The sequence below is a fragment of the Pristis pectinata genome, chromosome 6 (genome assembly GCF_009764475.1).
Source record: "Pristis pectinata isolate sPriPec2 chromosome 6, sPriPec2.1.pri, whole genome shotgun sequence".
Lineage (NCBI taxonomy): Eukaryota > Metazoa > Chordata > Chondrichthyes > Rhinopristiformes > Pristidae > Pristis > Pristis pectinata.
The window spans coordinates 19,529,406-19,556,971 of NC_067410.1; the positions used below are offsets into that span (position 1 = coordinate 19,529,406).

At 36.5% G+C, this 27,566-nt stretch overlaps 1 protein-coding gene across 1 annotated transcript in view; it reads left to right on the top strand.

Annotated features, from left to right (window-relative positions):
• The window catches only part of syn2b (synapsin IIb), a 277,798-nt gene extending 257,567 nt beyond the window's left edge, over nucleotides 1-20,231 (top strand). Inside the window, 4 exon segments of the mRNA XM_052017352.1 lie at nucleotides 3,460-3,609; nucleotides 6,598-6,664; nucleotides 17,386-17,680; nucleotides 19,206-20,231. Of these exon segments, the coding sequence (XP_051873312.1) occupies nucleotides 3,460-3,609; nucleotides 6,598-6,664; nucleotides 17,386-17,680; nucleotides 19,206-19,341 (648 nt within the window). The 3' untranslated portion in view covers nucleotides 19,342-20,231.
• Nucleotides 20,232-27,566: the final 7,335 nt, after the last annotated feature.

The window sequence follows — 27,566 nt, forward strand, 5'->3', positions numbered from 1 at the left end:
AATATTTTATTTGAACTGGAGAAAAAAAATTAGAAGTATCTTCAGTGACCAAATGATTACACTGAGAAATACACCAGAATATTATGGGGAAACACGTGATGAAGGATTTATTCCAGGAGTGGATATAGAAGCAACCACTAAAACAGATCAACGTGAGGTGAGCCAAGATGTCGAACCTTCCTCAAATCAAGAAATAACTACATCACTAGAAAACCAAACAAAGCTAAGAAAGCACAAATGTATAAAGAAAAGCAGTCAATTGGACTATAATTGTTGTACATATGATGAAGTACTCCTCCAGAGAGAAAGCATTGTGTATATTTGCATGTAAATATGTAAATGTTGTGCAAGTCTGTAACATAATACCATTTTACAATATAACACATGGTGTATTAGTTACTATAGCCTTCAATAAAAAAAACATAACATAATGGTAGTTCATTTTTATTGGCAGTGGTTGAGGATCCATTTAATTTCCACCAAAAATGATTATCTCATGAATTTTGCCACTTATGAATTGTGGAAATGGGATACAAAAATGCATTGGGAGTGTTGTTAATATGATCATAATTTGCACATACTCATTGGACCTCTGCCTGTTTTCTCATGTATCGAGATCCACTGAACTCTGGACTAAGATGGCAGCAGTTCTGTTCCCGTGACATTTGCTTTGCTATAATGGATGTGATGATGGTGCAGCACCTACGTGACTAGTAATCAAGAGGCCCGGACTGACCCTTCCAGAGACCTGACCTTAAATCTCACCACAGCATTTGTAGAATTTAAATTCAGTAAATAATCTAGAATTTAAGAAACCCAGCTCTTGTTAATGATGGTCACAAGGCAACTGAGTTGTTGCGAAACCTACTTAGTTCAATAAGGCGAGGAAACCTGCCATCCTAACCTGGTCTGGCCAAACTGGTTCACGCTTAAAAGACTAGCAATTCACTCAGTTCAAGGGATAGGCAATAAACACTAGTCTTTCCAGTGATGTCTGGATGCTGAAAAATTAATTTAAAAATTAAATTAAAAAATGAATTAATTTCTAGTCATTTATGACATTCAGCAATCTGAATCTGAAATCCATTGTTGGCAAAGATGTTGAATAACTTCATTGAGTAACGTAAGGTAAAGGTCTTAAACAACTGCTGCCTATCCCATTCACAAACAGCAAAATATATGTGTAAAACACCTATCAAAAAGGACAGGAGCCTCACAAAAAGAACTGAAGCCACACCCCGAGTACTGTGGAGGGAGAGATAAATTTTTGAAAGATCAGGGTCATGTATGACATTCAGCAATCTGAAATCAACAGCCTAAGATGCCTCACAAAAGTTATTATCAAATAAAATTTCACTCGAGATATTTGATCCAAAGGCTTGGTTAAAGAGCCTTAAAGATGGAAAGGGAGAAAAAGAGGCAGAGAAATTTAGGGAAAGAATTCCAGGGACGTGTGCCTAGGCCTCTTAAGATGTGGTTCTTTCACTGGCGGAGTAGAGAGAATCAGGGCTGAATAAGAGATCAGAATGGAAAAATGGAAAAGATTTTGGAGAGTTGCAGGACTGGAGGACATTACAGACATGGGAAGAACAAGAGTGAGTATTTTAAAGCAGGTTTTTCAAGTTGAGAACTAATGCAGATCAGCAAGTGTAGGGCTGATGAATGAATGTGATTTGGTGCAAGTTAGGAAATGAGCTGCAGAGATTTAGCTAAACTCAAGATTACAGAAGGTGCATTATGGATAGTTAGCCAAGAAGGGAGAGCATACAGACAAAATGTTCCTGGATATACTTTTATTGTATTAAGATATCAAACAAGTTAGTAGTAAGCTGCTAGCTTGTGTTAAGTTTAGGAAATTCATTGTTGGCAAAGATATTGAATAAATTAATTGAATAATGTAAGGTAAAGGTCTTGAACCACCCCTGCCTATCCCATTCACAAACAGCACAATATATGACAGTTGAATTGCCTTACTCTTAACCTTAAAGAGAGGCAAACATAGGAAGATCCTGCCAGTATTTAATTGAAATTGAGAAGATTACATCTGAGCACTGTTTCAGATTCAAGATGAGTATATTATTCTACCTGGATGCATCACGGCTTGGTATGGCAACTGCTCTGCCCATGACTGCAAGAAACTGCAGAGATTTGTGGACACAGCCCAGCACATCACGGAAACCAGCCTCCCCTCCATGGACTCTGACTACATTTCTCACTTTCTTGGTGAAATATCCAGCATAATCAAAGACCCCACCCACCTTGGATGTTCTTTCTTCTCCCATCAGGCAGAAGATACAAAAGCCTGAAAAAATGTATCATCAAGCTCAAGGACAGCTTCTATCCCGCTGTTATGAGACTATCAACTGGTTCCTTAGTACGATAAGATGGACTCTTGACCTCACAATCTACCTTGTATGATCTTGCACTTTATTGTCTACCTGCACTGCACTTTCTCTGTAGCTGTTACACTTTATTCTGCATTCTGTTATTGTTTTACCTTGTATTACCTTGGTGAACAGTGTAATGAATTGATCCGTATGCAAGACAAGTTTTTCACTGTACCTCAGTACATGTGATGCAATAAACAAATTTCAATTCCAATTCTAAAAGGGATCTAGGTGTTCTACTACATGAATCACAAGAAGTTAGCAGACTGGTCCAACAGCTAATTAAGAAGGCAAATGCCATTTGGGCCTTTATTGCTAAGGGTTTGGAGTTTAAAAATGGAGGTTTTGTTACACTTGTATAGGATGTTGCTGAAGCCACAGCCCATATACTGTGGAGGTAGATAAATGTTTGAAAGATCAGGGAATTGAGGGCTATGAGGAACTGGTACTGAGAAGAGTTGAGGCCAGTGTAGATTTGTAATGATCAGACTGAAAAGTGGAGCAGATGTGAGGGGCCTCGTTGCCTACTCCTATTTTCTCATGTTCTTGTTCCCCTAGGAGATTAAATTAATTAGATAAAGGATAAGTTATTATATGTCAAGTTGGCCTGTTGTTATTTCCATCTTCTCTTTGATTGTTATATTTTCTTTGTAAGGCCTCCATTGCATCATGGATTGAAACTAAGATTTTATTTCTGCATAAAATAATGCTTTAACAGTGATGGGTGCAGCAACACCTATTATTTATGGGCATCTACGTCAGTTGAACTAATCTGAAGCATAAAATGGCTGGAGCTCTTGAAGGACAATGGAATAAGTGCATAATAATTTGCAAACAGTATAGAATGGTGTACCAGTATGGAATTACAAATGAAGAGATTAGCGCACTAAGTGAGAGTGTAAATATGAGCTACAGGACTACGGACTGGTTGGTCTAGTTTTGCTTTATATCTGAGAAGCCTTAGATTAAATAATGGAATTTTGAAAACATTTATGTTCTTTTGCCAAGATATATGATGGTGTAAAACAATTTCTCACCAGTGCAACAGGTACACATTTGCAATCTTTTACAGGTAATGGACTGTACAATGCCATTGATTGGAGAACACCAGGCTGAAGACAGAGAGCTTCTAACTGAACTGGTTTTAGCCAAAATGAACCTACTACTACCACGAACACATATTCCATCTCCTCAGAGACCTACTGCCACACAGCAACCACAGGTAAGCAACTTAGCAAAAACTTATGCAGGGGGCTGGGTTTTTTTCCCACTACACTTATTTAAAGTGCAGTATATGGGGACCCAAGTTATTAAGCAACATTCTTATGGAAGAATTACCTGCTGATGTTATGCAACAAAACATCTGTAAATAAGTTCGGAGTTTTCATGTAATCCAACTCCCTTTTGCCATTATTATCAAACAGCCAGAAACAATATCATCCTGGTACTGGACATCTGGTGTTCAATCCCTACCTTTCCTTTGAACATGCATAAAAATAACTAGAATCAAGGATCAGATTCCCTTAGGACAGATATTATTACATAGTACATGCAATAGCAATTAATTTTCCATTATTAGCCCAATTCTATAAACTATCTCTCAATTCCAGTTTCAACCTAAAGCAACTGTGTGGGCTATTTAAACAAACCTATCAGTACTACTGGCAACTTAAATACAGCTACAAGAAGCATCCTCTGGTAACCGCCAGCTGCATGTGTAAGCTACACTGGCAACAGCATTTTGCCATTTAAAATAGAAGCAGTTTAATTAACACCGATTTTGCTGGTTGCCAATCATCTTGTAGTTTCATATTCCATATTATTTCCTTACAACATAGAAGGTGGCTATTTTGGCTCATTAAGTCTATGTCGGCTCTCAGAGCAATCACATTTTCCTGCTAATATTCCTTATAACCTGTTCTCCCTACTTTTCTATCAACTCCTCCAGTTTCACCCACCTACCTATATAGGTATGGAAAATTTACAGTAGACAATTTTCCTACCAACTGGAATGTCATTGGGATGAGGGAGAAAACTCACGCACCAGGGGCACCACACGTGGTCACAGGGAGAACATGCAAACTCCACAATAGTTGTTGGAGCTGTGAGGCATCAGCTCTACTATCTGTGCCCCTGTGCCACACAGATTAAATGAGTTGAATGACTCTCCTGCTTCTCTTTCATAATACAGAGAATGGCAGCACAATGGATATGTTGGTGAACAAATAATACAGAAGCTTGAATTAAAATATTGGAGTCATAGAATCATATGCAGGGAAACAGGGCACTTCAGCCACTGAGTTTGCACTGACCATCAGACATCCATTTACATAAATCCCACTTTATTTTCCCCACATTCTCATCAACTCTCCCCACATTCTACCACTCACCGACACACAGGGGTAATTTACAGTGGCTGATTAACTTAACAAACTGCATATCTTTGTGATATGCGAGGAAACTGAAGCAGCTGGAGGAAATCCCTGTGATCACCTGGAAAATGTCTAACCTCTGCATAGCAGTACTGAAGTTTAGGGTTGAACCCAGGAGCTATGAGGCAGCAGCTGTACTAGCTGTGCCACTGTGCCACTCATGGAGTCAAACAGCACATAGATAGGCACATCAGCCCAACATGTCCATGCTGGCCATCAAGTACTCATCTATAATAATCTCATCTCCCAGCATTCAGCCCATAGCCTTCAATGCATAAATCTTAAAGTGCTCATTTAAGTACTTTTTAAATGTTGTAAGTGTATTTTCTCTACCACCCTCTCAGGCAATGCATTCCAGATTTCATCCACCCTTTGGGTAAAAATTGTAGGTCAAATCTCCGCTGGCAGATACAATTACAATGGTGGAAAGGCATTTGCACAGGTACTTAGATAGGAAAGGCATAGAGGCGTATGGGCCCAATGTGGACAAAAATGGTACTACAATAAAAAGGCTTCGTGGTTGGCATGGACAAGGTGGGCTGAAAGGGCCCAATTCTGTGCTGTATGAATCTATGAATCTTAACTTAACCCTCTGGTTTTAGACACCTCAGCTCAGGAGAAAAGTTTCCCACTATCTACTCCATCTGTGCCCTTCATAATTTTGTCACCTAATCTTAGGGAGTGCATACCATCAAGTGGCTGGACTGTCAGTGGGATATCATTTTGGATGTAGTGACCATAACTCCATAAATTTCAAGTTAGCTATAGAAAAGAATAAGGATGGACTGGAAATTAAAACGCTGAATTGGGGTAAGGCTGATTTCAAAATCATAAGACAGGACCTGGCAAAAGTGGACTGGGAGCAGCTGCTTGCAGTAAGTCCGCAACTGACAAGTGGAAATTGTTCAAGAATGAAATAGTGAGAGCTCTATGTTTGAATCAACACAGTAATGGTATTGGTGTTGGTAATGAAGTATGGAACCAAGTAGCCCTAGCAAAATTCAGGCTGAACACCTATGAGCAAATTATTGATGAATAAATCCCACTATTTAGTATGGCAGATAGCACTTTATACTAAATAAAAGCAGAAAATTCAGGAAACACTCAGCAGGTTGGGCAGCATCTGTGGAAAAAGAAACAATTATAGATTCAGGTCCAGGCCCCTTCATCAGAAGGTCCTAGACCTGAAACTGTTACTTTATCTGCAGATACTGCCTGACATACTGAGTGTTTCCAGCTTTTTCTGTTTGTATTTCAGATTTGAACATTTTCCCATTAGGATGAAGGGCAAGGACAACAAGTCCAGGGAACATGGATGACAGGGAATATTGAGAGTTAGATAAAGAAATGAAAGGATGCACATGGCTAGTACAGCGAACAAAGATGCTGGGCAATTATAGACAAGAATAAATAATAAATTTTGCCAACAATGTCCCCATCTAGAATAAATAAAAAAGAATGCTTAATGTATATTAAGAAAACATGTATATCTAGTACAGTTCCAAAGTGATGCTGATGGAATAAATAGATTAAGATATAAACAAGACCGATTTAAACCTAATACATTTAGATCAGTTCTCTTGCATTTAGACCAGTATCTCTGTTGAGTACTTCAATATGTCAATCATATCCAAAGTATTTTACCCCTAATGAGGTAGGGAGATGACAGTCACATATTTTGTGCTTGAATTGTTACTGCTGGGACACCAGAACCTCTTTGATCAATACCACCAATGCTAACAGACTGACTGATTTTGGTTTCAATCTTACTTTTGTAGGGTGGAAGTTTGAAGGAGGCACAGACTCAGCCAGGCTCATTTCCTCAGCAGCGACCTCCACCACAAGGTTGTTTACAGTATATTCTCGACTGTAATGGCGTTGCAGTAGGACCAAAACAAGTCCAGGCTTCCTAAAAAAAATAAGAGGATGGTGATTTTTAGCTAAAAGAGAAAAAATTCCTGTGCAATTTTTGGCAGTGTTTCAGTGCTGACCTGGACTGTGTTTTTCTATGCAGTGTCAACTGTACTGTCTGATGTTTATTTGTCAATGTTTGTGCTCGTAATTGATGGTTATGTTTTACTGTACACGTTGTGACCTTGGGACTGCAGTTTAAGACATGGTGTTGTAACCCATACACACAATCGTGCCTATACAGAGTCCAATGCTGCTGTATTTCATTCAATAGCTAGATATGGTGTTTCAAAGTATTTTATGTTGTGAGGTGAATGGTTTCAGAATTAATCCTTTGCTTTTACCTCGTGCTACTTGTTGTTATGCATGAGAATTAAATGGAACAGGTAATGGTCAGTTAAACAGTTTAAATTCATGTTATCGATTTTTGAGTTAATTCTAACATTAATTTATTTTTGTGCTACTCGGGCATTATTTTTAACCCATTCTTTTTTTTCTTAGTCTCTGAAATCAGTAAGGCAACCCTGTCTGTCAATCCCACAATTTTGACATTTTAATTTAATGAATCAGTTTAATTTGGGAATGCTTTATAGAAACTTCAGTTTAGTTTGGAGAGTAATTTGAGCAAAGGATGACACCAACAGCTCAAAAGAGGCATTGCAAAGAATATTAACCTTGGATAAGTTATATGTAATATTGTATTGAATTTATTCTTTTTTTGTTGCCTATTGTCCTGAAAGTCATAACTCTTTGGTGAGAGACAATTCTGCAGAACTAGGCATCCTCGAGTTTCTCATACAAGTGGACACTATTTATATTGGAATTTTATTGGCAGGCTATTTGGCTTTATGAAGCAACAATCATGTCCAAATCAACTCTGGCTAATATTCCCGTTTAGTTTAGAGGTATTTACAGCAATGAATGTGTCTCTGTCACGTAGTTGTAGTCAACTATTTCAAGACACACTTGGATTGAAGCCTGGACATTTTCCAAGATGAACATTTACTTATTGTGGATGTTTGGATTCATGGTACTTGTGAATCAGTACCAAAAAGCAGAGAATTTAGTTTTCTGAACAATGTAACTATAAAATTAAGCCAAAGCAAGTGACAACAGTTTAATTAATAAGACTGCTGTGTTTAGTTAGGCTATCATACAACACAGAAAAAGAGATAATTTACAATATTTTTGAGAAAGTTAAATAACATTAAAATTTGAGTATGTAGTAGTAAAGCAATGCTATAAACAACAATCTCAGTTTCTTTATGTACTCTGACAAAACACAGCTCTTCCGCACCACCACTTCTCTCAACTCTTCCATTGTCTCTAAGTTGTCAGACTGTTTATGAAGATCCATTACTGAGTAAATAGGAACTTCTTCCAAATGAATATGGGGAAGACTGGGGCCATTGACTTTGGTCCCAAACGGAACCTTATCCCTCTCCCTGGCAACTGAGGCTGAACCAGTCTGCTTGCAAGTTTGGTGTTAAATTTGACTTTAAGATAAGTTCATAACCACACACCAGTGTCATCACTCACACCATATATTGCTATGTCTGTGACATCACCCAAACACCCAACCTTAGTTCATCTACTGCTGAAGCCTTCCAACTAGCTTCTGGCTAGTCTCCCATGTTTTTACCCTCTATACACTTGAACTCATCCAACAAACTGCTCCTTTTAATTTACACAAAATCCTGCTCAGTCATTACCCTTTTACTCTCTAACCTTCAATGGCTTCCAGTCAAGCCATACACAAAAAGCAGGTGTCAAATAAGAAATCATTATGTTGCACCTTGGGATGCTATATTACATTAAAGATGCTAACAATTAACTTGATACTGATGTTCCTGAGGATCAGGTTAGACTGTAACATGAACAAAATAGAGATATTTAAAATTACTCTTCATAAATATACTTTCTAAACCTTCTAATAACCACTAGAAATGTATCCTTTAAATAGTTTTATAACTTTTAAACAACTTTATGTAATTTCTAAGTTGAAAAGGCAATGACTAATGATATTCTTTTAGGTCATTAAAATGATGCCTCATTTCAGATCCTCAGGTTGCAAATAGTTTAGGTTTGATTTACTAGGAAAACATACATAATCCTTATTTGAACTATCAATGGTTGCAAAACTTTAAATTGTTAAATGTGGAGGAACAACTGGGAAGCTGGAATATGTAATTTATGTAAAAATTAAAGAGAGCTGATGAACCAAAAAATTTGTAAATCCTGCTCAGGAGTGAAATAAACTGTGGATCATGTTAGCAATTGCTAATACCACATGTAATATGTTACATTTCTCAACGAGTATGACATCTTGATTTAGATCACTAAAACTTTAGAACCCAGCTATTTTTTAAAACATAATTAAAATATGCAATACCCTTATCTTTCATCAATATTTAAAAAAAAGCATCAAAAGTTATAGCACCACGGTAAAAAAAATTCTATGCAAAAAGTGGATTAGGTACATATGTGTATAGTCTTTTCCCACAGATTTTTGAAATCTGCAAAGATCTTGATTAAATGATGTAGACTACTTTGAAATTGAAAACTTTACAAATAATAGTATTTTTAAATACTTTTTAATTTTTCACAATCATACTAAGGCGAATGCAATAACACTAAAAATGTTAGTATGTATGACTTTCATAGATGTTACATCAACAAGGTATATATATCATTACAAATTGCAAAAGTTGGCAATTATGAAAACCTAGTCATTTTCATCTGAACTAGTTGCTGCATTTGTATTAACCTCTGAATCAGGGGGCCAGAATGGACTGCATCAAATTAGAATACTTTGAAGGCAAGCTAAGCCATATTCATATATGATGTGCCACAGATTAACTTCTTTCTGTACTGACACACTTGTACATAAAGAAACATTCACAAGATCTTGCATGTATTGAATTTTAGAGACAAAATGCAATGAGCTGACACCAACATGTGGAGCATTTGACGCCAATGTCTGGACATGAATTTCTAGGCAAATCTCCATGGACATATCAAAAATAATCTAAGTCTCCATGCTAAAAATCCAAACACTCTTTGCAAACAAGCCTCTTTAAACAAGCCCTCACTTTGTAAGTTAAAACAAGTATATCAAAAATTTATTCTATATTAAAAAATATAATCACTTACATAAAAACTCCACCCTTCATACAATAAACATTTAACTACCTTACATTAAAAATGTAAATCTCACATAATACAAACATAACTCCCTTTTAAACACAGACAATGAACATTTTCCTTTTCTACTCCTCAATGTCTTTCAATCCCTTAACATTTCCTCCATTATTTTGTCCCTTTGCTGTCTTTGACGGCAACTCTACTGCCATCAATGCTAATTTGCCGCACCCCCAATCCAAACCCCACCATCAGCATTCAATATGCACCAATTGATTTGATGTATTATTCAGGTCTACTGCTATCTAGTTGCCTTTGTGAAGGGAACAATACAGACACTTTAATCTCTTTAAACTTCTTGGTTCTGGAAAACTGGTAGAATTATGATCAATGTCATTGCTAAGATATGTAAAGATACATATATGTTTCCCAGCCAGGACAGGGCACATTGAGAAATCTGAATGGCATACTGGAGATGAAGAATTGCACACACATTTAAATGGTTGGGTAATTGGCTGCACAACAGGTACATAATCTAATGCATCCAAAATGCAATGCTGCAACCACAACTCTGTGCTTCAAGTGTAAAAACGATCCTTTTACTTGCTTTGTTTAAACACACCACAGTCCATAGATTACAGAAGAAGGGAACTGGTGGATTCCTCTGGGCTTGGGATCGTCTTAATTATTTGCTGAAATTCAAAATTTGGTATTTACAATTGCAAAGCTCATTCACTAGGGAGTTGTGCTGAATTGCAATGTTTAACTGATTCTAATTTAACAGCCTTGATTATACTCATGTGTCTAAAGCTTACTTAAACTTAGTTTCATGAATTATAGAAAATAACACAAATTAACCAAAAGTTCAAACATTATTACTTTCCAGCAATTGTCTTCTAAAAAGAGAAGACTTGCATTTATGTGGCACCTTTCTTCACAAACTGCTTTATGGCGAATAAAGTACTTCTGAAGTGTTGTCACTATTCTAATTTAGTAATAGGTTCTATCTTTTACACCAATATTCCTTGTATGCTCTTCTGTGACAAAGACAAGAGGAATGTTTCAGTACTGCAGAAAAAGATTTAACAAGTTTTGAACCACTTCATAGGCTGAACCTATACTTGCTGTAATATGCCATTGGAAGCATGTCTTTCTGTCCATCAATGAGCATTAAATATTTCATTTTAATGTGGTAAGTACTCAAACAAAATAGATCTAAACTTTCACTTTCTTATTCTCTGTTGCTTATCCTCAGTACTTCAGGTATACATTTTCAAAATCTGAAATTGTATACATTTCTGCACAAGTGAAACAATCCAATAGGACTGAAGAAATAACAGTAGGTTGTTAGCTTTGCTAGTTGGTAGGTTTTATGTAGACTATCAAATCCAGAGCCACTGGTATTTAGTATCCTAGAGGACTAAAGCAGGTGAAACCAATTGACTATTTTTCAAAGGCCCATTTTGGTAAAATTGCTATGTCTTACATCACGTTGATGTATCTTTTATTACACTGCACTCTGAAAGCTGTGACCCTTCTTTGAAATTCTGTTGTTCATTAGCTATTCTGAATTACAGTGCTAACTTTTTGGTTACATTCCCACACAATCGCATAAAAGTTTTCACTCTTTGTTAGTAAGAAATAAAACAGAGAATGCAAAAAATACTCAGCAGGTTAGGCAGCATCCATGGAGCAAGAAGCAGAAATAAAAGTTTGGACTGATGTACTTTCAAAAGAACTGGCTTTTAGAAACAGAAAGCAGGTTCTGTGTGATGGTGGTGAGGTAATGTTTTTTGTTAGTTCTGAGACTATTTTAGGATGGAAATTCTATTGACAGCGGTGATACAGGCAGCTCATTCCAAATTTTTGCCTGCAGGTACATACAGTGGCATGCAAAAGTTTGGGCACCCCTGGTCAAAATTTCTGTTACTGTGAATAGCTAAGCAAGTAAGAGATGACCTGATTTCCAAAAGGCATAAAGTTAAAGATGACACATTTCTTTAATATTTTAAGCAAGATTACTTTTTTATTTCCATCTTTTACAGTTTCAAGATAACAAAAAAGGAAAAGGGCCTGAAGCAAAAGTTTGGGCACCCTGCATGGTCAGTACTTAGTAACACCCCCTTTGGCAAGCATCACAGCTTGCAAACGCTTTCTGTAGCCAGATAAGAGTCTTTCAATTCTTGTTTGGGGGATTTTTGCCCATTCTTCCTTGCAAAAGGCTTCTAGTTCTGTGAGATTCTTGGGCTGTCTTGCATGCACTGCTCTTTTGAGGTCTATGCACAGATTTTCAATGATGTTTAAGGGGACCGTGAGGGCCATGGCAAAACCTTCAGCTTATGCCTCTTGAGGTAGTCCATTGTGGATTTTGAGGTGTGTTTGGGATTGTTATCCTGTTGTAGAAGCCATCCTCTTCTAATCTTCAGCTCTTTTACAAACGGTGTGATGTTTGCTTCCAGAATTTGCTGGTATTTAATTGAATTCATTCTTCCCTCTACCAGTGAAATGTTCCCCAACACAAGCCCAAAGCATGATTGATCCACCCCCGTGCTTAACAGTTGGAGAGGTGTTCTTTTCATGAAATTCTGCACCCTTTTTTCTCCAAACATACCTTTGCTCATTGCGGCCAAAAAGTTCTACTTTAACTTCATTAATCCACAGGACTTGTTTACAAAATGCATTGGGCTTGTTTAGATGTTCCTTTGCAAACTTCTGATGCTGAATTTTGTGGTGAGGACGCAGGAAAGTTTGGAGAAAGAAGGGGGTGGATCGATCATGCTTTGGGCTTGTGTTGCAGCCAGTGGCACAGGGAACATTTCACTGGTAGAGGGAAGAATGAATTCAATTAAATACCAGCAAATTCTGGAAGCAAACATCACACCATCTATAAAAAAGCTGAAGATCAAAAGAGGATGGCTCCTACAACAGGATAACAATCCTAAACACACCTCAAAATCCACAATGGACTACCTCAAGAGGCATAAGCTGAAGGTTTTGCCATGGCTCTCACAGTCCCCCGACCAAAACATCATCGAAAATCTGTGGATAGACCTCAAAAGAGCAGTGCATGCAAGACGGCCCAAGAATCTCACAGAACTAAAAGACTTTTGCAAGGAAGAATGGGCGAAAATCCCCCAAACAAGAATTGAAAGACTCTTAGCTGGCTATAGAAAGCATTTACAAGCTGTGATACTTGCCAAAGGGGGTGTTACTAAGTACTGACCATGTAGGGTGCCCAAACTTTTGCTTCAGGCCCTTTTCCTTTTTTGTTATTTTGAAACTGTAAAAGATGGAAATAAAAAAGTAATCTTGCTTAAAATATTAAAGAAATGTGTCATCTTTAACATTATGCCTTTTGGAAATCAGGTCACCTTTTACTCGCTTAGCTATTCACAGTAAGAGAAATTTTGACCGGGGTGCCCAAACTTTTGCATGCCACTGTAGCTGTTATGATAACAGTTGACATGCTGTTTTCCTTGAAGAATAAAGGCCCAAAATTTGCTGTCAAAATAACTGCACAATTAATACTGCTCTATTATTTATGCACAGATGTCATGGAAGTTTCAGATAAAGGCTGATGCAAGGATAAGCACATGTTTTTCAATTAAGATTATAACCTCAAGCTTCCCAAAAACGGGTGTCTTGTTCTCCATCTCCCAGAACAAATGCATTAAGGGATATGGGGTTGCTATACTTGACTGGTGGACATAATGTAAACTCACCTCAGAACATCAGGTTATTTCTAATCTAATCATCACAAGAATAGAATATCATTATTTCAAGTATTAATTATTATTGGAGAACTGTGTTATAATTGTTTTTACTTTCTTTATGTGATGATTCTTTTGTATTTTTTCAGTCCAATCTTTCTTTTGCTCTCTTGTTTTTCTTTCTGTACTTGATTTGACAATGTCCAGAGTTTCCAGTGAGTGGTGAGCCACCCACATTCATCACTCTCTGATTATAAAATCCACACTCATCGTCAGCAAATCTTCCAGCAGCAACATCTTCAACAAGTGGGCTCCAAGGTGGTCAGCAAACTCTGTATGGTGCAAAGCCTTCTGAATGTAAACGTCATCACTTAGCCATTGCTGAACAAGCCCTGCCCACAGAAATGCTGAAAACTTCAACAGCAGGCTAACCCATGCCCTTAGCTTAGCAAGCTTTGAAACTGATTGAATGTTTATGAAATATATATAAAACAGTTCAAAAACAATCAGAAGATAGACTATTAATTTTTTAAATAAATATTACAAATTTAATATATTTTAAATGAAAGTACTTAAATAAAATAGAAAACACTTTAAAACTATTAAAAACATTTAGGTTGCTTCAATTTAAAAAAGGTAGCTTTCTTCCTCATAGCCATTCTGCTTCATTGAAATGGCACAGTTCATCTGGTTGATTCACCAATCGAAGTTTTGGGCTTCCATCAGATTCTATAGGATCTAACAGTGAAACCTGATTGGCAAAACCCAGTAAACAGCTATAAGAAAATTTGGAACTTCCATGTCTGCACATATACATGTGAATATCATGAGCTTTCTGACACTATGTAAAGAAATACTGAGAATTTCACTTGGATCTTCTAGCTTATCTCAGGAAAGTCTACACTGTTGAATTCGCCATTTGAAATTACAATTCATTCATTCCCTATGCTGCTTCAGTCCCAATTCTTACATGTAATTGTTTAGGAAACACATAGTAGCTTTCCATGTTCACTCAGATCCCAAATGTCCTGTAGAGTTGTTGGGCTATTCATTGTTCTCTCACAGCAAATTTTGGGCTACCATTACCAAAATGAATGGACAGAACATTTTGCTGAAGTTTAGATTCCAGTGAGTGAGGCTCCTTACCAGCAATATGTTTTCCCAAAACTGACTTTAACCCAAAAATGTCATAATATAAATGGCGTGTGAATAAGGGATAGCCTATTATTGTTTAAATTTTGAAAAAAAGAGGTCTCTTACCCACTGTTAGAACTTAAATGTGCTTCTGAACTCAAGTCATAACCATTTGCATGTAATTCTACACTTGTCCTAATCATTTTAAGTAGATATGGTTGACCTTGTGCATTGCTTTAGGAGAGACATTTGTTGAGATAAAGTACAGTGTTGTGGCTAAAAGAAACAAAAATGGTTTAATATTTTAATTCCTGGAGGACACTGAATTACACAGTCAGAAATAAACATTCCTAATAAAAATGCATTTGGATCTGCATGCTAGCATGCTATATGCAAAGTCTAATGTTACAGTTGAGGTCAAAAGATAATGTGTTCAGTTGTTTGTAAAAGTCTCTTATTTTTTTATTATAATTGTATTTCATTTAAGAAAATGCTCAGGTTTTACTGCAGTATTTTACATAATGTGGCTACACACTTGTACAGCTTGATGTGGAATAAAAACACAAAAGTTAGTTGAGTCTTCCTGATATTTTTACACACACCTTTGTGTATAATATATAATTATTACCTTAGCACATTTATATGTACTGCTTCCTACACAGACAATTTCACAAGAAATGCAATAAGGAAGCAACATTGATATACTAACTGAAATAATATCACTTCCCTGTGCTAGCTCTTGGTTCTGAATTAAAAATACTAACAGCTTACATGACAGCTTAAGCATATGGCCTTGGACCTCAGGTGCAACTGAGGTTTGCCATGGAAGACCCAATAACAAAAATAGTTGTTGGCACCCCACTGCTACACAACATATGTATTTAAGTCCCAGTGTCAGAATTTGATTCAAATTGTACAATGAATGGAAAGTTCAATCTATTGACATGTCTGAAAGAAAATTGTTAGGCCATACAACAGTTTATTGAGTCAATTACACATAAGATTTGCCTCTGCTTATTATTCATAGAAATTAGTTTTATTGACACTAGGATTATTCCTTACATTATAATTAATTTATGATTACAGGTCCTAATTACCCATGTAGCCATTATTGTGAGAGAAATGGAATTAAAGCTGTATTTTTATGTGCCATGACATACTGAAATATGGTGTAAAGCTCTTGCACTGTTAATTTTTGCTATCAACACTTTTGTGAAATTGTGTTCATCTGTTCGTAAATCAAATCCCCTGTTGAAACACTCAATCAAATTTGTTTCATTCAGATCTAATTGAAATTTGAGTGCAATGAAAAATGTACTGTTTTAAAATCATTCAGATTTCATTTTGAAGGAATCTGTTTTCAAACTCAATTGTATTGTGCATTGTAACAGGAATATTGTTGAATTATCTAAATCCAGCACTTGCTTGTGCACTGAAATTGTAATCTTCAATATTTGTGTAGCCTGCATATGACTATTTCTCACATTATTATTTGAACTTTAAGAAACAAATTAAGGAAGGTGATTAAAGCAATCAATGTCAAGCACTTCTCACAGGGAGAAACAGGAAAATCAGGAGTTGGAGGGTGGGTCATCTTGAATCACTCCTACACACCGTCAAGTATTTCTCTAAAGAGTTAGAAACCTCAAAACTAATAAACTAGCAACCTTCCAGTCTAGGGAACAAGGAGAAATGGACAAAATGGCTCAACAGTTGAGAGGAAAATATAAAGTGAATGTTTTAATTGTCCTTAGAAAAGATCTGGTAATCTTTCTCCCATTATCTTAAAACAAGTATGTCCATCCTCAAATCTTCTTTCTCTGTCGTAACAATTCTATGGTTCTGTTTGCAGATTAATGAATTAATTACTTTTGTGTTGTGGTTCATTGAGCATACTTTCATATATCATTAAAGGTTTGTCAGTCTTAATCTAAAATTTAATTTTAAATTAATTTCTTAATATCTCCCCTTTAGATGTAAATTAATGTTTTGGGCAGTTTTATATAATCAAAATATTTATTTTTATCCATCAACTGGTGTATAGATGAAATACCTAAATACAATAGCTAAACTATCACAAATAAATTCCACCGATTATAGTTTTCTGCATCTTACCTGTACACCCTCAAAAATTTCACATGATTCCATAAGAGTAGATCTTAATAATGCTCTTAGCTAGTGGCATTAAGTAAACAGGGTCTCTGTGTTTTGTTAGTGGAATGGATCCTCTTTAGTTCTATAACCTTACTCCTCACTTTTATTATGGCACTTATAAAATTGCTTACTCTGACCATGATATTTTTTTGTCTCCTTTGGATTTTTCTAGCGTTATTGTTTTGCGCAACCTAGCATATTATCTTCATGTACTGTACTTGTAACGTAAAGCACTATTACTCCTGTGTAACAATTTTATAAGCATTATTGTAGTTTGTTTGTGAGAAAGATCTGAGCCACTGCCTACAATTGTAACCTTATGTTTATATGTAGTCATTATTCTAAAATACTGAATGATCATAGTAGTATAATTCCATAAAATGCCACACTTTTGAAGGCTACCATGTTGCATATAAGTACCTTCCTTTCATTTTCTAATAGTGAAGTGCTGGATTTCAAAGTATGAGGAATTTCTACCTATGTAACATTATTTAGTATTTCTTGTGCTGAACATAGGGGGCCCAACACAACCCCAAGGACCACATCCACAGTGCCAAGATCAACTGCAGCAACATCATGCTTCTCATGAGGGGCCACGTCTGCAAGGAGGTCTGCGTCCCACTGGCCCCCCACCTCAGCTGCAAAGGCAATCGAGCCAAGCAACACAACAACCACAGACTACTTTGCAAAGCCAGAGACCGCAAAGTCAACCAATAAAGAGGCAACCTGAACAAAAGATGCAAGCACAGCCTCCATTAAAATCACAGCCGAAGACTCCTCAGCAACAGTCACAACCCCATCCCCATTTAAAGTAAGCCATTACTAATTTGGTTGCTTTATAAAGTTGCCATTGTGAACATGAAATAGTAAACACTGGTAACAACAAAACATAGGAAGCTTTAGGCTACCGGTGTAAATTCAGAATTTCTAATAATTAAAATAGATACAAAATAATGTAAAAGAGTCTTCTTACTCTTTTATCAGATTTGGAATTGTTGAATACACAATACGAAACAGCCTTGAGGATGCAAGAATCCCATACCATTATCTGTTCTTCCTTCCATTCTCAGCCCTCTCTTGAGAACATTCCCTTATTTCATTATTCTTACCATGATCTCTTTTCACCCCATTCTTTTCATTTGCTTTTCCTTTGTCTGTCCTTTTTATCACCTTTGCCATTCCTGGTAACTTTTTCCCATTTATTCTCCCCTTTGCCTCTCACATTTCTTCTTACATGCTTTCCTTCATCTCCTCTTGGTTTACTTGCAATATTTTCAGTTTGTGGCCTAAAATATGACACTCCCACTACCCTAAGGGGGAAAAAATAACACAGGGTCTTAATCAGTTATGAACCATAGTTAGGAAGCAGTTGAAGTAGAGTAGTAAACTAGTAGAGTAATGGCTAACAAAGATGTTTACTTTAACTAGCTTAGAATCTGGGCTTCTAGTTCAAGGCAGCAGATGGATCGATTTCAGCATTCCCTCAAAACTTTAACAGAAATACTTAGCAGTTCAGGCAACATCTTTTGCAAGAAAGAGAGATGTAAATTTAATATGCTATCCAATTAATCAGAATTGAATTACATTGGGGTTAATGGTAACTTTCAGGCAGATCACCTCTTGCACATTTTACAATCTACAATGTTTTCCCCAATGTAACCATTTTATATTTTTTCAACCTTTAAACTGAACACACCCTTTTCGGAAACAAATGACCTAGAATTTCCTGGTAGTTGTCAGCCACCTGTGCATGCCGCTAATGTACCCATGAATAAGAACATAAGAAATAGGAAATTTGGCCTTTGTGGATCCTTCTTCATTCAATAAGATCATGGCTGATTTTCTACCTCACTGCCACTTTCATGCACCAACTCACATCCCTTGATTTCCTTAATATCTGCCAATCTCACTTTTGTCATGCAGATTTCACAATGACAACTTTGGTACTGAAGCCGACTCAAAACTCATCACCAAGGTCCTGCACAGTGCCTGGCCATCCCAACGTATCCCACTATGTCAGCACCAGAACATATCCAGAAAAATGCTGATTTATCATATTATGTATTCACAGAATTTGCCTCAATAGCTTTTGCGATTACCAATTAACTACATAAGTATATCATAACAAGACAAATGTGTTAAAATTTACCAATTCTTAATGAACTGGGGTCATGAAAAGAAAGTGGAATTTACAGAAGAACCAAATCCATTAATTAAAATGTTATTCTTTTTTATGATGTAGATGACATTGCATGAATGAAGGTTTATCAATAATGTGATAGCTACCAATCTTGAAAATATAATTAAGTACATTTATTTTTGTTTTGTTTTTGCAGTAAATCGCAGTCTTTGACCAATGCATTCAACTTTACGGAATCATCGCTATTTCGATCAAATTTAAATGAAGATGAAGCAAAGGCTGAAACAATCCGTAACTTGAGGAAGTCCTTTGCCAGTTTATTTTCTGATTAGAAGACACTAAATGCACTGAAATCTCGGATCACCCCACATAAATGTTCCACTAAGCTGCAGCGTACTAACCTCAGTGACTTTAGAAAAATTATTTTCTGTGCCCTAGAGTTAAACTTCTCTTTTGTGCTGTTTGGGTGGATATTATAATTTGTACAAAGTAAGATGTGACAAAATGAGCTGCTTTAGATCAGTTAGCTGCAAGAAAAATTTGGTAGACAAAAATCACACTCCATTTAAGTCAGTACTAGTGTGGTTACTGAGTGGTTTCAACAGGGGAAATAAACTAACCTTTAGCATATTCACTGTGATGTTGTGACATGTGCACAAAGATGCCTTATAGTGAATGTATAATTTCTATATTTTATTTCATAGTGAAGTTTGATAGTATGATACTCAATTAAAGTGTGCTTATTTCTGTTCACTTCCTTGTCAGGATGCAATATTAGTTAACAAACTGCTTTTGTGATTACCTATATTATGCTGTGACAAATTGGATACAGTATATATGTTGTGACTAATCTACAAGTTACTTAAAAGAAGTGGTCAAAAGTAATAGAGGTGTACATCAGTATTATATGTGAATCAACTAAAATCCTCTTGTATCATAAGGAATGAATAAAAATTGAATTCCTCCATACTTCCCCTTCTAGAAACATTTTCCTCCCAAATGTAACAACGTATGTAAACAATTGGGGTTAGTGTTACAGAATAACATATTCATCATAGCTTATCCATGTATATTAAAAATGTACTATTATAGCATATGTGTTATATAATCTTGTTGTACCTTGTTATTAATATTGTTCAGTCTTTTGCTTGCTTTTATAACCTAGCAAAACTTGTCTGAACTCATAAAACTGAGTATATGTCTGGTGTACATATATGCAGCAAATAAATAAATATATTTGGGGAGATATTGCCAAAAAAAATCAGAGCATCACAACATACTGAATTGTTTCCATTAGATTTTATAATATATGGTATTGATATATAGATACCATGCCTTGAGATACATACTTGATTAGACAATTCAGCATATGGTTACTTTGCTACAGATTTTTGACAAGTGAAAATACAGTGAATACACCGCACATTAATCATATACTTATAAAAATCAAGAACAGACTGAAACAAATGTTTGACAAGAACAAAAGAAGAGGTAAACCAGTTATAGCAGAATTCTTTAAAAAACATGGGCATTTAAAGTGGTGTGGACATAAATGGAGCAGGAGTGGCAAGCCATACATACTGAAAGCCTGGCCTTTGCATAAGTATATACAATTCCACCTGCATTAATTTACTTTTCCTCAATCGGGAGATGATTCAAACAGTTATCATTTCAGGCCAATGACCTTTCATAAGAATTGGAAAAGTGAGAAAATAGGTATGTTGTAAGTTACAGTCAAGAGGAGGGGTGGAGAAAGCAAAGGGAATATCTGTGAAGGGTGGAGACCAGAGGATCCTGGTGACACAAAATGCTATTGATACCATCCAAGTGAGCCTGGTAAATGTTTGTTGATTAAAGGCCATCTGTCTGGAGAAGGTGTAAATAGAAGATGAATGAGAACAAACTAAAGAAAAATAAAACAATGTTAGAATAATGAGATGCAGAACACTGGAACAGCTGCAAATCTGAAATAAAAGAAAATACTGCAAATGCTTACCAGGTCAAATAGCATCTAGAGAGAAAAAAGTTAATGTTACAGGTGGATGATCTTACATTAGAACTAACACGTTGCAGTCAACAATTTCAGATAACCTGCCTTTCCTGTTTGTGTCAGAACTGGCCAGTCCAAGTTCTTTTCTTACAATTGGCATTTTTTAATCCTTCAAGTGATTATTTAATTCCCTTTTGAAAATTTTCTCTTGAATTACCATATTAGGCAGCCCATTTCAAATCCTAACCACTTCTTCGTGTTGCCTCTTACTTCTTTGCCAGTTACTTAAATCTGTACCCTTTTGTTGTCAGACATTTTAAATAATTTATCTTAGTTTACTTCATTTAATTCTTACATGACTTTAAACACTATTTATTTGTCTGCTCTGCTTTAAGGAAAACAACAGCAACTTTTCTAGACTACCCACATGACTACAGACCCTCAACCTGAAAACCACTCTTGGGTAGCCTCCCCAAAGCATTTTGTCTTTCTCAAAGTGTGTTGCCAGAAATGGACACAATAATCCTGCTGGGGAAAAAATTACTGTTGAATATATGTATAATTACCCTTTCTGGCTTCTGCACTTCATGTCAGAATGCCAAGAGCTTTAATAACTGTTTAGTCAAATTGTTCTGCCCTTTCAAAGATCTTGTGCACAAGTATCCCTCCTGCTCCCTCTTCATGCACCATTTAGTAAGTGGGATATGTATGACCTCTTATTATTCCTAAAAAAATGTATCATCTAAACAAGGACATATTTGCCTTTGACTGCACTAAAGGTTCACGGGACTGATTCCTGGGATAGCAGGACTATCACATAAGGAGAGAGTGGGTCGAAAAGATATACATTCACTAGAGTTTAGATGAATGAGACAAGATCTCATTGAAATGTACAAAATTCTAACAGGGCTTGACCGGCTGGATGCTGGGAGAATGATTCAATTATGGGGGATTGTGGAGGGTGTGACAGCTAATACCAGAGGTTGCAGTCTCAGTTTACAGGACCGATGCAGAGGGTGATGAACCTGAGGACCTATTCCTTACCACAGAGAGCTGTGGAGAATGAATTGGATAGATTTTTAGATGTAAAAACCATCAAAAGTTCTAGGGAGAGAGCTGGATTATAGTATTGAGATGCAGGATCAGCCATGATTGCACTGAATGCTAGAGCAGGCTTAAAAGGCCCACTCTTGCTCCTATTTTTCTACAGTTCTATAAATAATGGATAGATTTCTATGTTTTTCATTTGGCTCTTCTATAGCCATTCTATTAGCCTTCCTTTATTTTCTTAACTTGTTACTACATTTCCAAACTTTGTGCTATCTATACCTCCTTTTGGAATTGTGTCCTTTAGCCCTCAGAAGTTGAATCACTATTGTATATCAAAAGTGTGTGTCCTAGTGCAGAACCTTGGGAAATATTTCATAATACCTCCCTTAGTACACAAAACAATGATTCACCACAAATTCTTTCTCGTTACTGCCCCATTAATTCTCGGCTTTAATTTTGCTGGCATTCCTAATATGCACTGGTTTATGAAACAACTTTCAAAGACCATAAACGTATCAACTGCACTGTTCCGATCCAGTTTCTCCACCTTGTTATTAAAAAAATCAAGTTAGTCAAATATGATTTTTATTTAACAAATCTGAATTGATTATTCTGTAATTGTCAGTTTTAACTTTCTTCCGTTTTCTGAACAACTTTGTAATTTTTGCAAACTTCCAATGCTCATTTCACTCCCATATCTAGTTAGATCTGCAAAATGGTGGCTAACACCTCCATTATTTTAGTTTTTACTGCTTTCAGCAACCTAGAATGGATCTCACTTGTGCGTGTGGCATATCCACATTAGGCCTTTCTATTAGCTTCTAACTTTTTCTTAGTATCCAGTACAACAGCAACTTTTCTGTAAAAATCTTCTTCCTTGGAAACATCAAAGCAAAGTACTCATTTAGGAGCCCAACCATGCATTCTATCTCCACCAACGGTTTTCCATTTTGGTCATTAATCAGCTTCACCACTCTTCTGACAACCAGTTTTACTGTTGATATGTCCGTTGCAGACTTTTGGATTCCCTTTCATGTTAACTGTCAATCTATTCACTTACTTTCATACTATTGTTTGTCCCGCCTTCTTCCACATCTCCTGTTAGTTTTTACCTGAAACCTTATTCTAACTTATATTATCAGGCTAGCATCTGATTTGCATCCTCTTTATTTGTTTCATCATACCCCCTAATTTTTTTTGTAATACAGGGAGCTCCAGTTTTGTTGGGTCTCCCTTTTCCTTTGGAATTTGTGTAAATGGGTGCTTAATTGTCAGGGCAAACTGGCTGGGCCAAAGGGCCTGTTTTCATGCTGAGTGACTCTATAACATAATTTCTACTACTTATAATTTTTTTGTCTAACTCCTTAAAATTGGATTGCTGGTCCTCAAACCACCTCTTCCCTGTATCTTTCAATCTGTCAGGGCCCATAATTTCTGTCTCATGTTCTCCCTCCCACCTCCGCACCCCCCAAAAAAGACAGCCAACCTCGTTGCAATGTTCCATTACTAATGTTCCATTCCCTGAAGCTAGGAAAGCAATGTAACGTATAGTTAAATTCACACAGCATTTTTCACATCCTCCTTATGTGTCAAAGCACTTGACTAATAAATTAATTTTGAAGCACAGTCCCTGTTCTTTAGTAAAGCAAACATGGTAATCAATTAGCAGACAGCAAGGTCCCACAAGTACTAATGAGATGACTGGTCAGTTAAGTTACCTCAGAACATTCCAAACACTCCCCTGCGCTTTCTGAAATATTGCCATGGGATATTTTTATCTTTACCTGGGAGGTAGATGGGACCTGTATTTGGAATATTCATGAGATTTTTCACTTCAGCAAATACATGCATCTGGTCCACAGAGACTCTGCTATTTTTTGCTTACAGTGAAACTATTGGCAATAAAAATTAGTGAAGGGGATATCAACTTCCCAGTGATTTAAAGCACAATTTATATTTATTGTAACTAACAGCATTAACTTGCCATAATGCTTTGAGAGCTGAGAAGCCATAATTCAGCAAAGATGAATTTTAACTCTTATTCATAATGCAAAACCAAAAAAACAATGTCTCTGCGGATAAAATTACTATATTTGCACCCAGTATTTCAAATATAAATATCAGTTGTTTCTATCCTTTTATAACTACTTCCTTTGATAAATAGAATGAGATGGGCATGGTGATCCCTCCAGGTTCTCTCTTACTTTTACATATGGCTGAACATGAGCCTCTGAATTTATAGTAATTCTCCTGTTTCTACTTTTATTTTATGTTTATTAAGCTAAAAAGTGCAATATTTTGAGGATGAGACCTCTGGTACAGAAATATCAGGAATTCAGGGTGGAAAGTATTCTTTGTTGCAGAAACAAGCAGAGGGATTTAAGCAACATACAAAGGAGCTGGAGGAACTCAGCAGGTCAGGGAGTATCTATGGAGGAAAATGGATAGTTGACGTCTTAGGTTGAGACCCTTCATCTGGCCTTCCTGATGCTGGATGGTGGTGTATATATGAAGGTCCTGATGCAGGGTTTCAACTCAAAATGTCAACAATTCCTCCACCCCAGGGCACAGATGCAGCTTGACCCCCTGAGCTCCTCCAGCAGATTGTTTGTTGCTCCAGATTCCAGCATCTGCAGTCTTCTCTGTCTCTCTGTAACTATTCTTGTTCAAAAAAAGCTCTATCACAAATGGGAGCATCGTGTGCTTCTTACTATCACTACTGTGACGGATCAATGTTCTCCTAGGAATCTCAGTGGATATGTTTCCTTAATGAGTGCACCTACATATACAGGAGTACCAAATCGACAACCTACAGTTGGACCATACAGTGAAAAATTCAAATTACAATCAAGCCAATTGATTTCAATTGTCCCTTTGAACCATTTACATCTTCAGACAGATGCTGCTGTTTTCCAAACCACATTCCCTGTCCCCATCACAACTTACTTCCCCCCTGCCTCCCCACCACCATCCCAAGAGATGATGACCACTATTCCTCAATTCTGCATGGTCAGCAGAATGGAAACCAAAGTACTGTTCATGAACTGTTCACAATATTCAAATGACTCCCATTCCCATGATTTGATGATTTCATTATGATGTTCTAAAGTCAAAACCTCTCCTCTTGGTGCTTCTGGACAAATCATAGCATCCTGCAGACAGAGATGGGGAGAAGTTTCTTCATGTTGAGGGTGGTGATCTTTTGAAATTCTGTCCTAGTGAAGGCCAAGTCGTGAATATATTTAAGAAGAGATAAACTGAAACAAAAGGCATCAAAGGATATTGAGAGATGGCAGGAATACAGTATTGAGATCGAGGGTCAGTCATGATCAAATTGAGTGGTGAAGGAGGCCTACTCCTGTTCATATTTTTTTCTACATTTTTAGGTTTCTGTGCAATTGGAGTCACATAGCTATCATGTATTACCAATTTGCATATGTCAAATCCTGCTTATAGAATTGATACGATGACTTATAACCACAAATGTACATAGTTTATTATGTCTTTTTGAGGGGTTACATATTCATTTAAAAGTTAAAGTCTGCTGAAATCTTGATTGTAAAACAAAAATTGAGCATGTACAGAAAGGCCATTTAATGATCTCCAAGGTTAGTTTTGGTTTGATCTCCAGTAGGGCTGTAAAACATGTACCAATTTGTGAAACTGACACTTGGGTGCTATATAATTTTGTTTTTATGCTTAAAGCAGCAGAATTTTGTTGCTTAAGCTTCAAATATTTTTAGGAAGCATTGAGCTAGACTTTTCTTTCAGCAACAAGTGAGCAGTTCCAGACATTCAATATACTTGCACACCTGATGACTTTCATTAGAATTTGCTGTAAATTATAGAAACAAATAAGCATGACACAACTATAAAGTACTTTCAGCACCAAGCATGTGCATATGTTCAGAAATTATGGTGAGGAATAATAGTAGGATTACAATGGAGGAAATTTACCCACAATTTCTGGATAGCACACAGGCACAATTAAACATGGAAATCCAAATCTGGTTATCCTCCACGTGGTATGCTATTTGACAGCCTTCTCCAATGCAGTCTCTAGGAATCAATGAACTGATGGGATCATCAGGTATTTACAAATTATTCTCAAAATGTAAATACCCTCAAGTATTACATTTAGTTGCTTGAGGTGACACCGAGTTCTTAATCATGTACTAAGTCAATTACTGCTGAAAATCTCAAATATCATTAAAGTCTGATTTTATATGTGTGGCTTGCCATTCCTCCAAGATTTCAAAATTCTATTCCTTGAGTAAATCATTTAAAAAATAATGTATTTTTCCAAGTTTACTTCAGCATCTATCAAAATATCTTGTCTATGTTCTAATATTTATATTGCACTCTGTAAGAGAGTTAGTTAACATTAGTGGATTTTATTTCTTGGTTTGCTATCTGTGAGAATGTTTCAATGTGATTGCCTGCATCATCTGCTTAATGACATCACTGTTCCAGACATCAAAGATCCCATGGCAGATGTCTCATGGCAAGTGGCCTTAAGAAAAGTGAAATCCATGTCACAGAGGATCGCTGCAGGCAACTTTCATCAAGGCCAGTGGTAAGAGGCTTCACTCCTGTCCACAATGTTCAAACTACAGATGCACAAACATGATGTATTTGCCCTGGGCAGTATGGTATTATCTATAGCACGTTAAAGGTTTTCTGCATAGAATGGCACAACATGCATCCTGTAATATACTTTGTAATATACTCAGCTACTTGCAACTTATCATAGCCAAACTTAATTACAGAAATTAATCTGTTCTGTTACAAGGCATTTCACTCAGGCCTCAAACATTTCAGCCAGCAACCTTGCATTCTTATTTGCATTGTAGCACTGAAAGTTGGCGCTTTTTGATTTTCTAATTCCAAATATTCACACAAATGTTCATAGAAAATAAAACTCACTTTTTCACATTTAGTTTACATTTACCCAGAGAAGTGTAAAAGCAGTATCAAATGGCAAAAAGAGATCCATTTCATTAAAATGTTTGTTGGCCCATATTCTGAGAGAAGTAGCAATAGAGCAACCTGTCCTGCTAGTATCAATTACACTCCAGTCTACACCCCTTGCTTGCATCAAATGTCTGACTTTGCAGCATTTTTTTTCCATCTCCCATATTTAGGGACAGGTCGACTGTTGAAAATGAACCAGTGCATGGCGGATATTATAACAAAAGCCATCAAAACCAGCACAATAATTTATCATCCTTAGTTAGGATCCTATAAAAGCTTTCAACTGTATTTTCTTATAGTAGTTAAATTTTGCTATACTCTTGAGCAATGCTGAAATGGAGTGGAATGTATACACCAAATTGTACTGTATTATTCTCTGAAGTGGAATCACAATTCTTCAACACAGTATTTTTCTTAAATGTAAAGTTTCACCCTGACTTTCAAGTCACATTTCATTAAGGTCATGTGTAGAGTACAATTGGTAGTTGAATAAAAATATTGCTTAAGTGCATCTTGTGAAATGCCAGTACAGTCTTAGACATC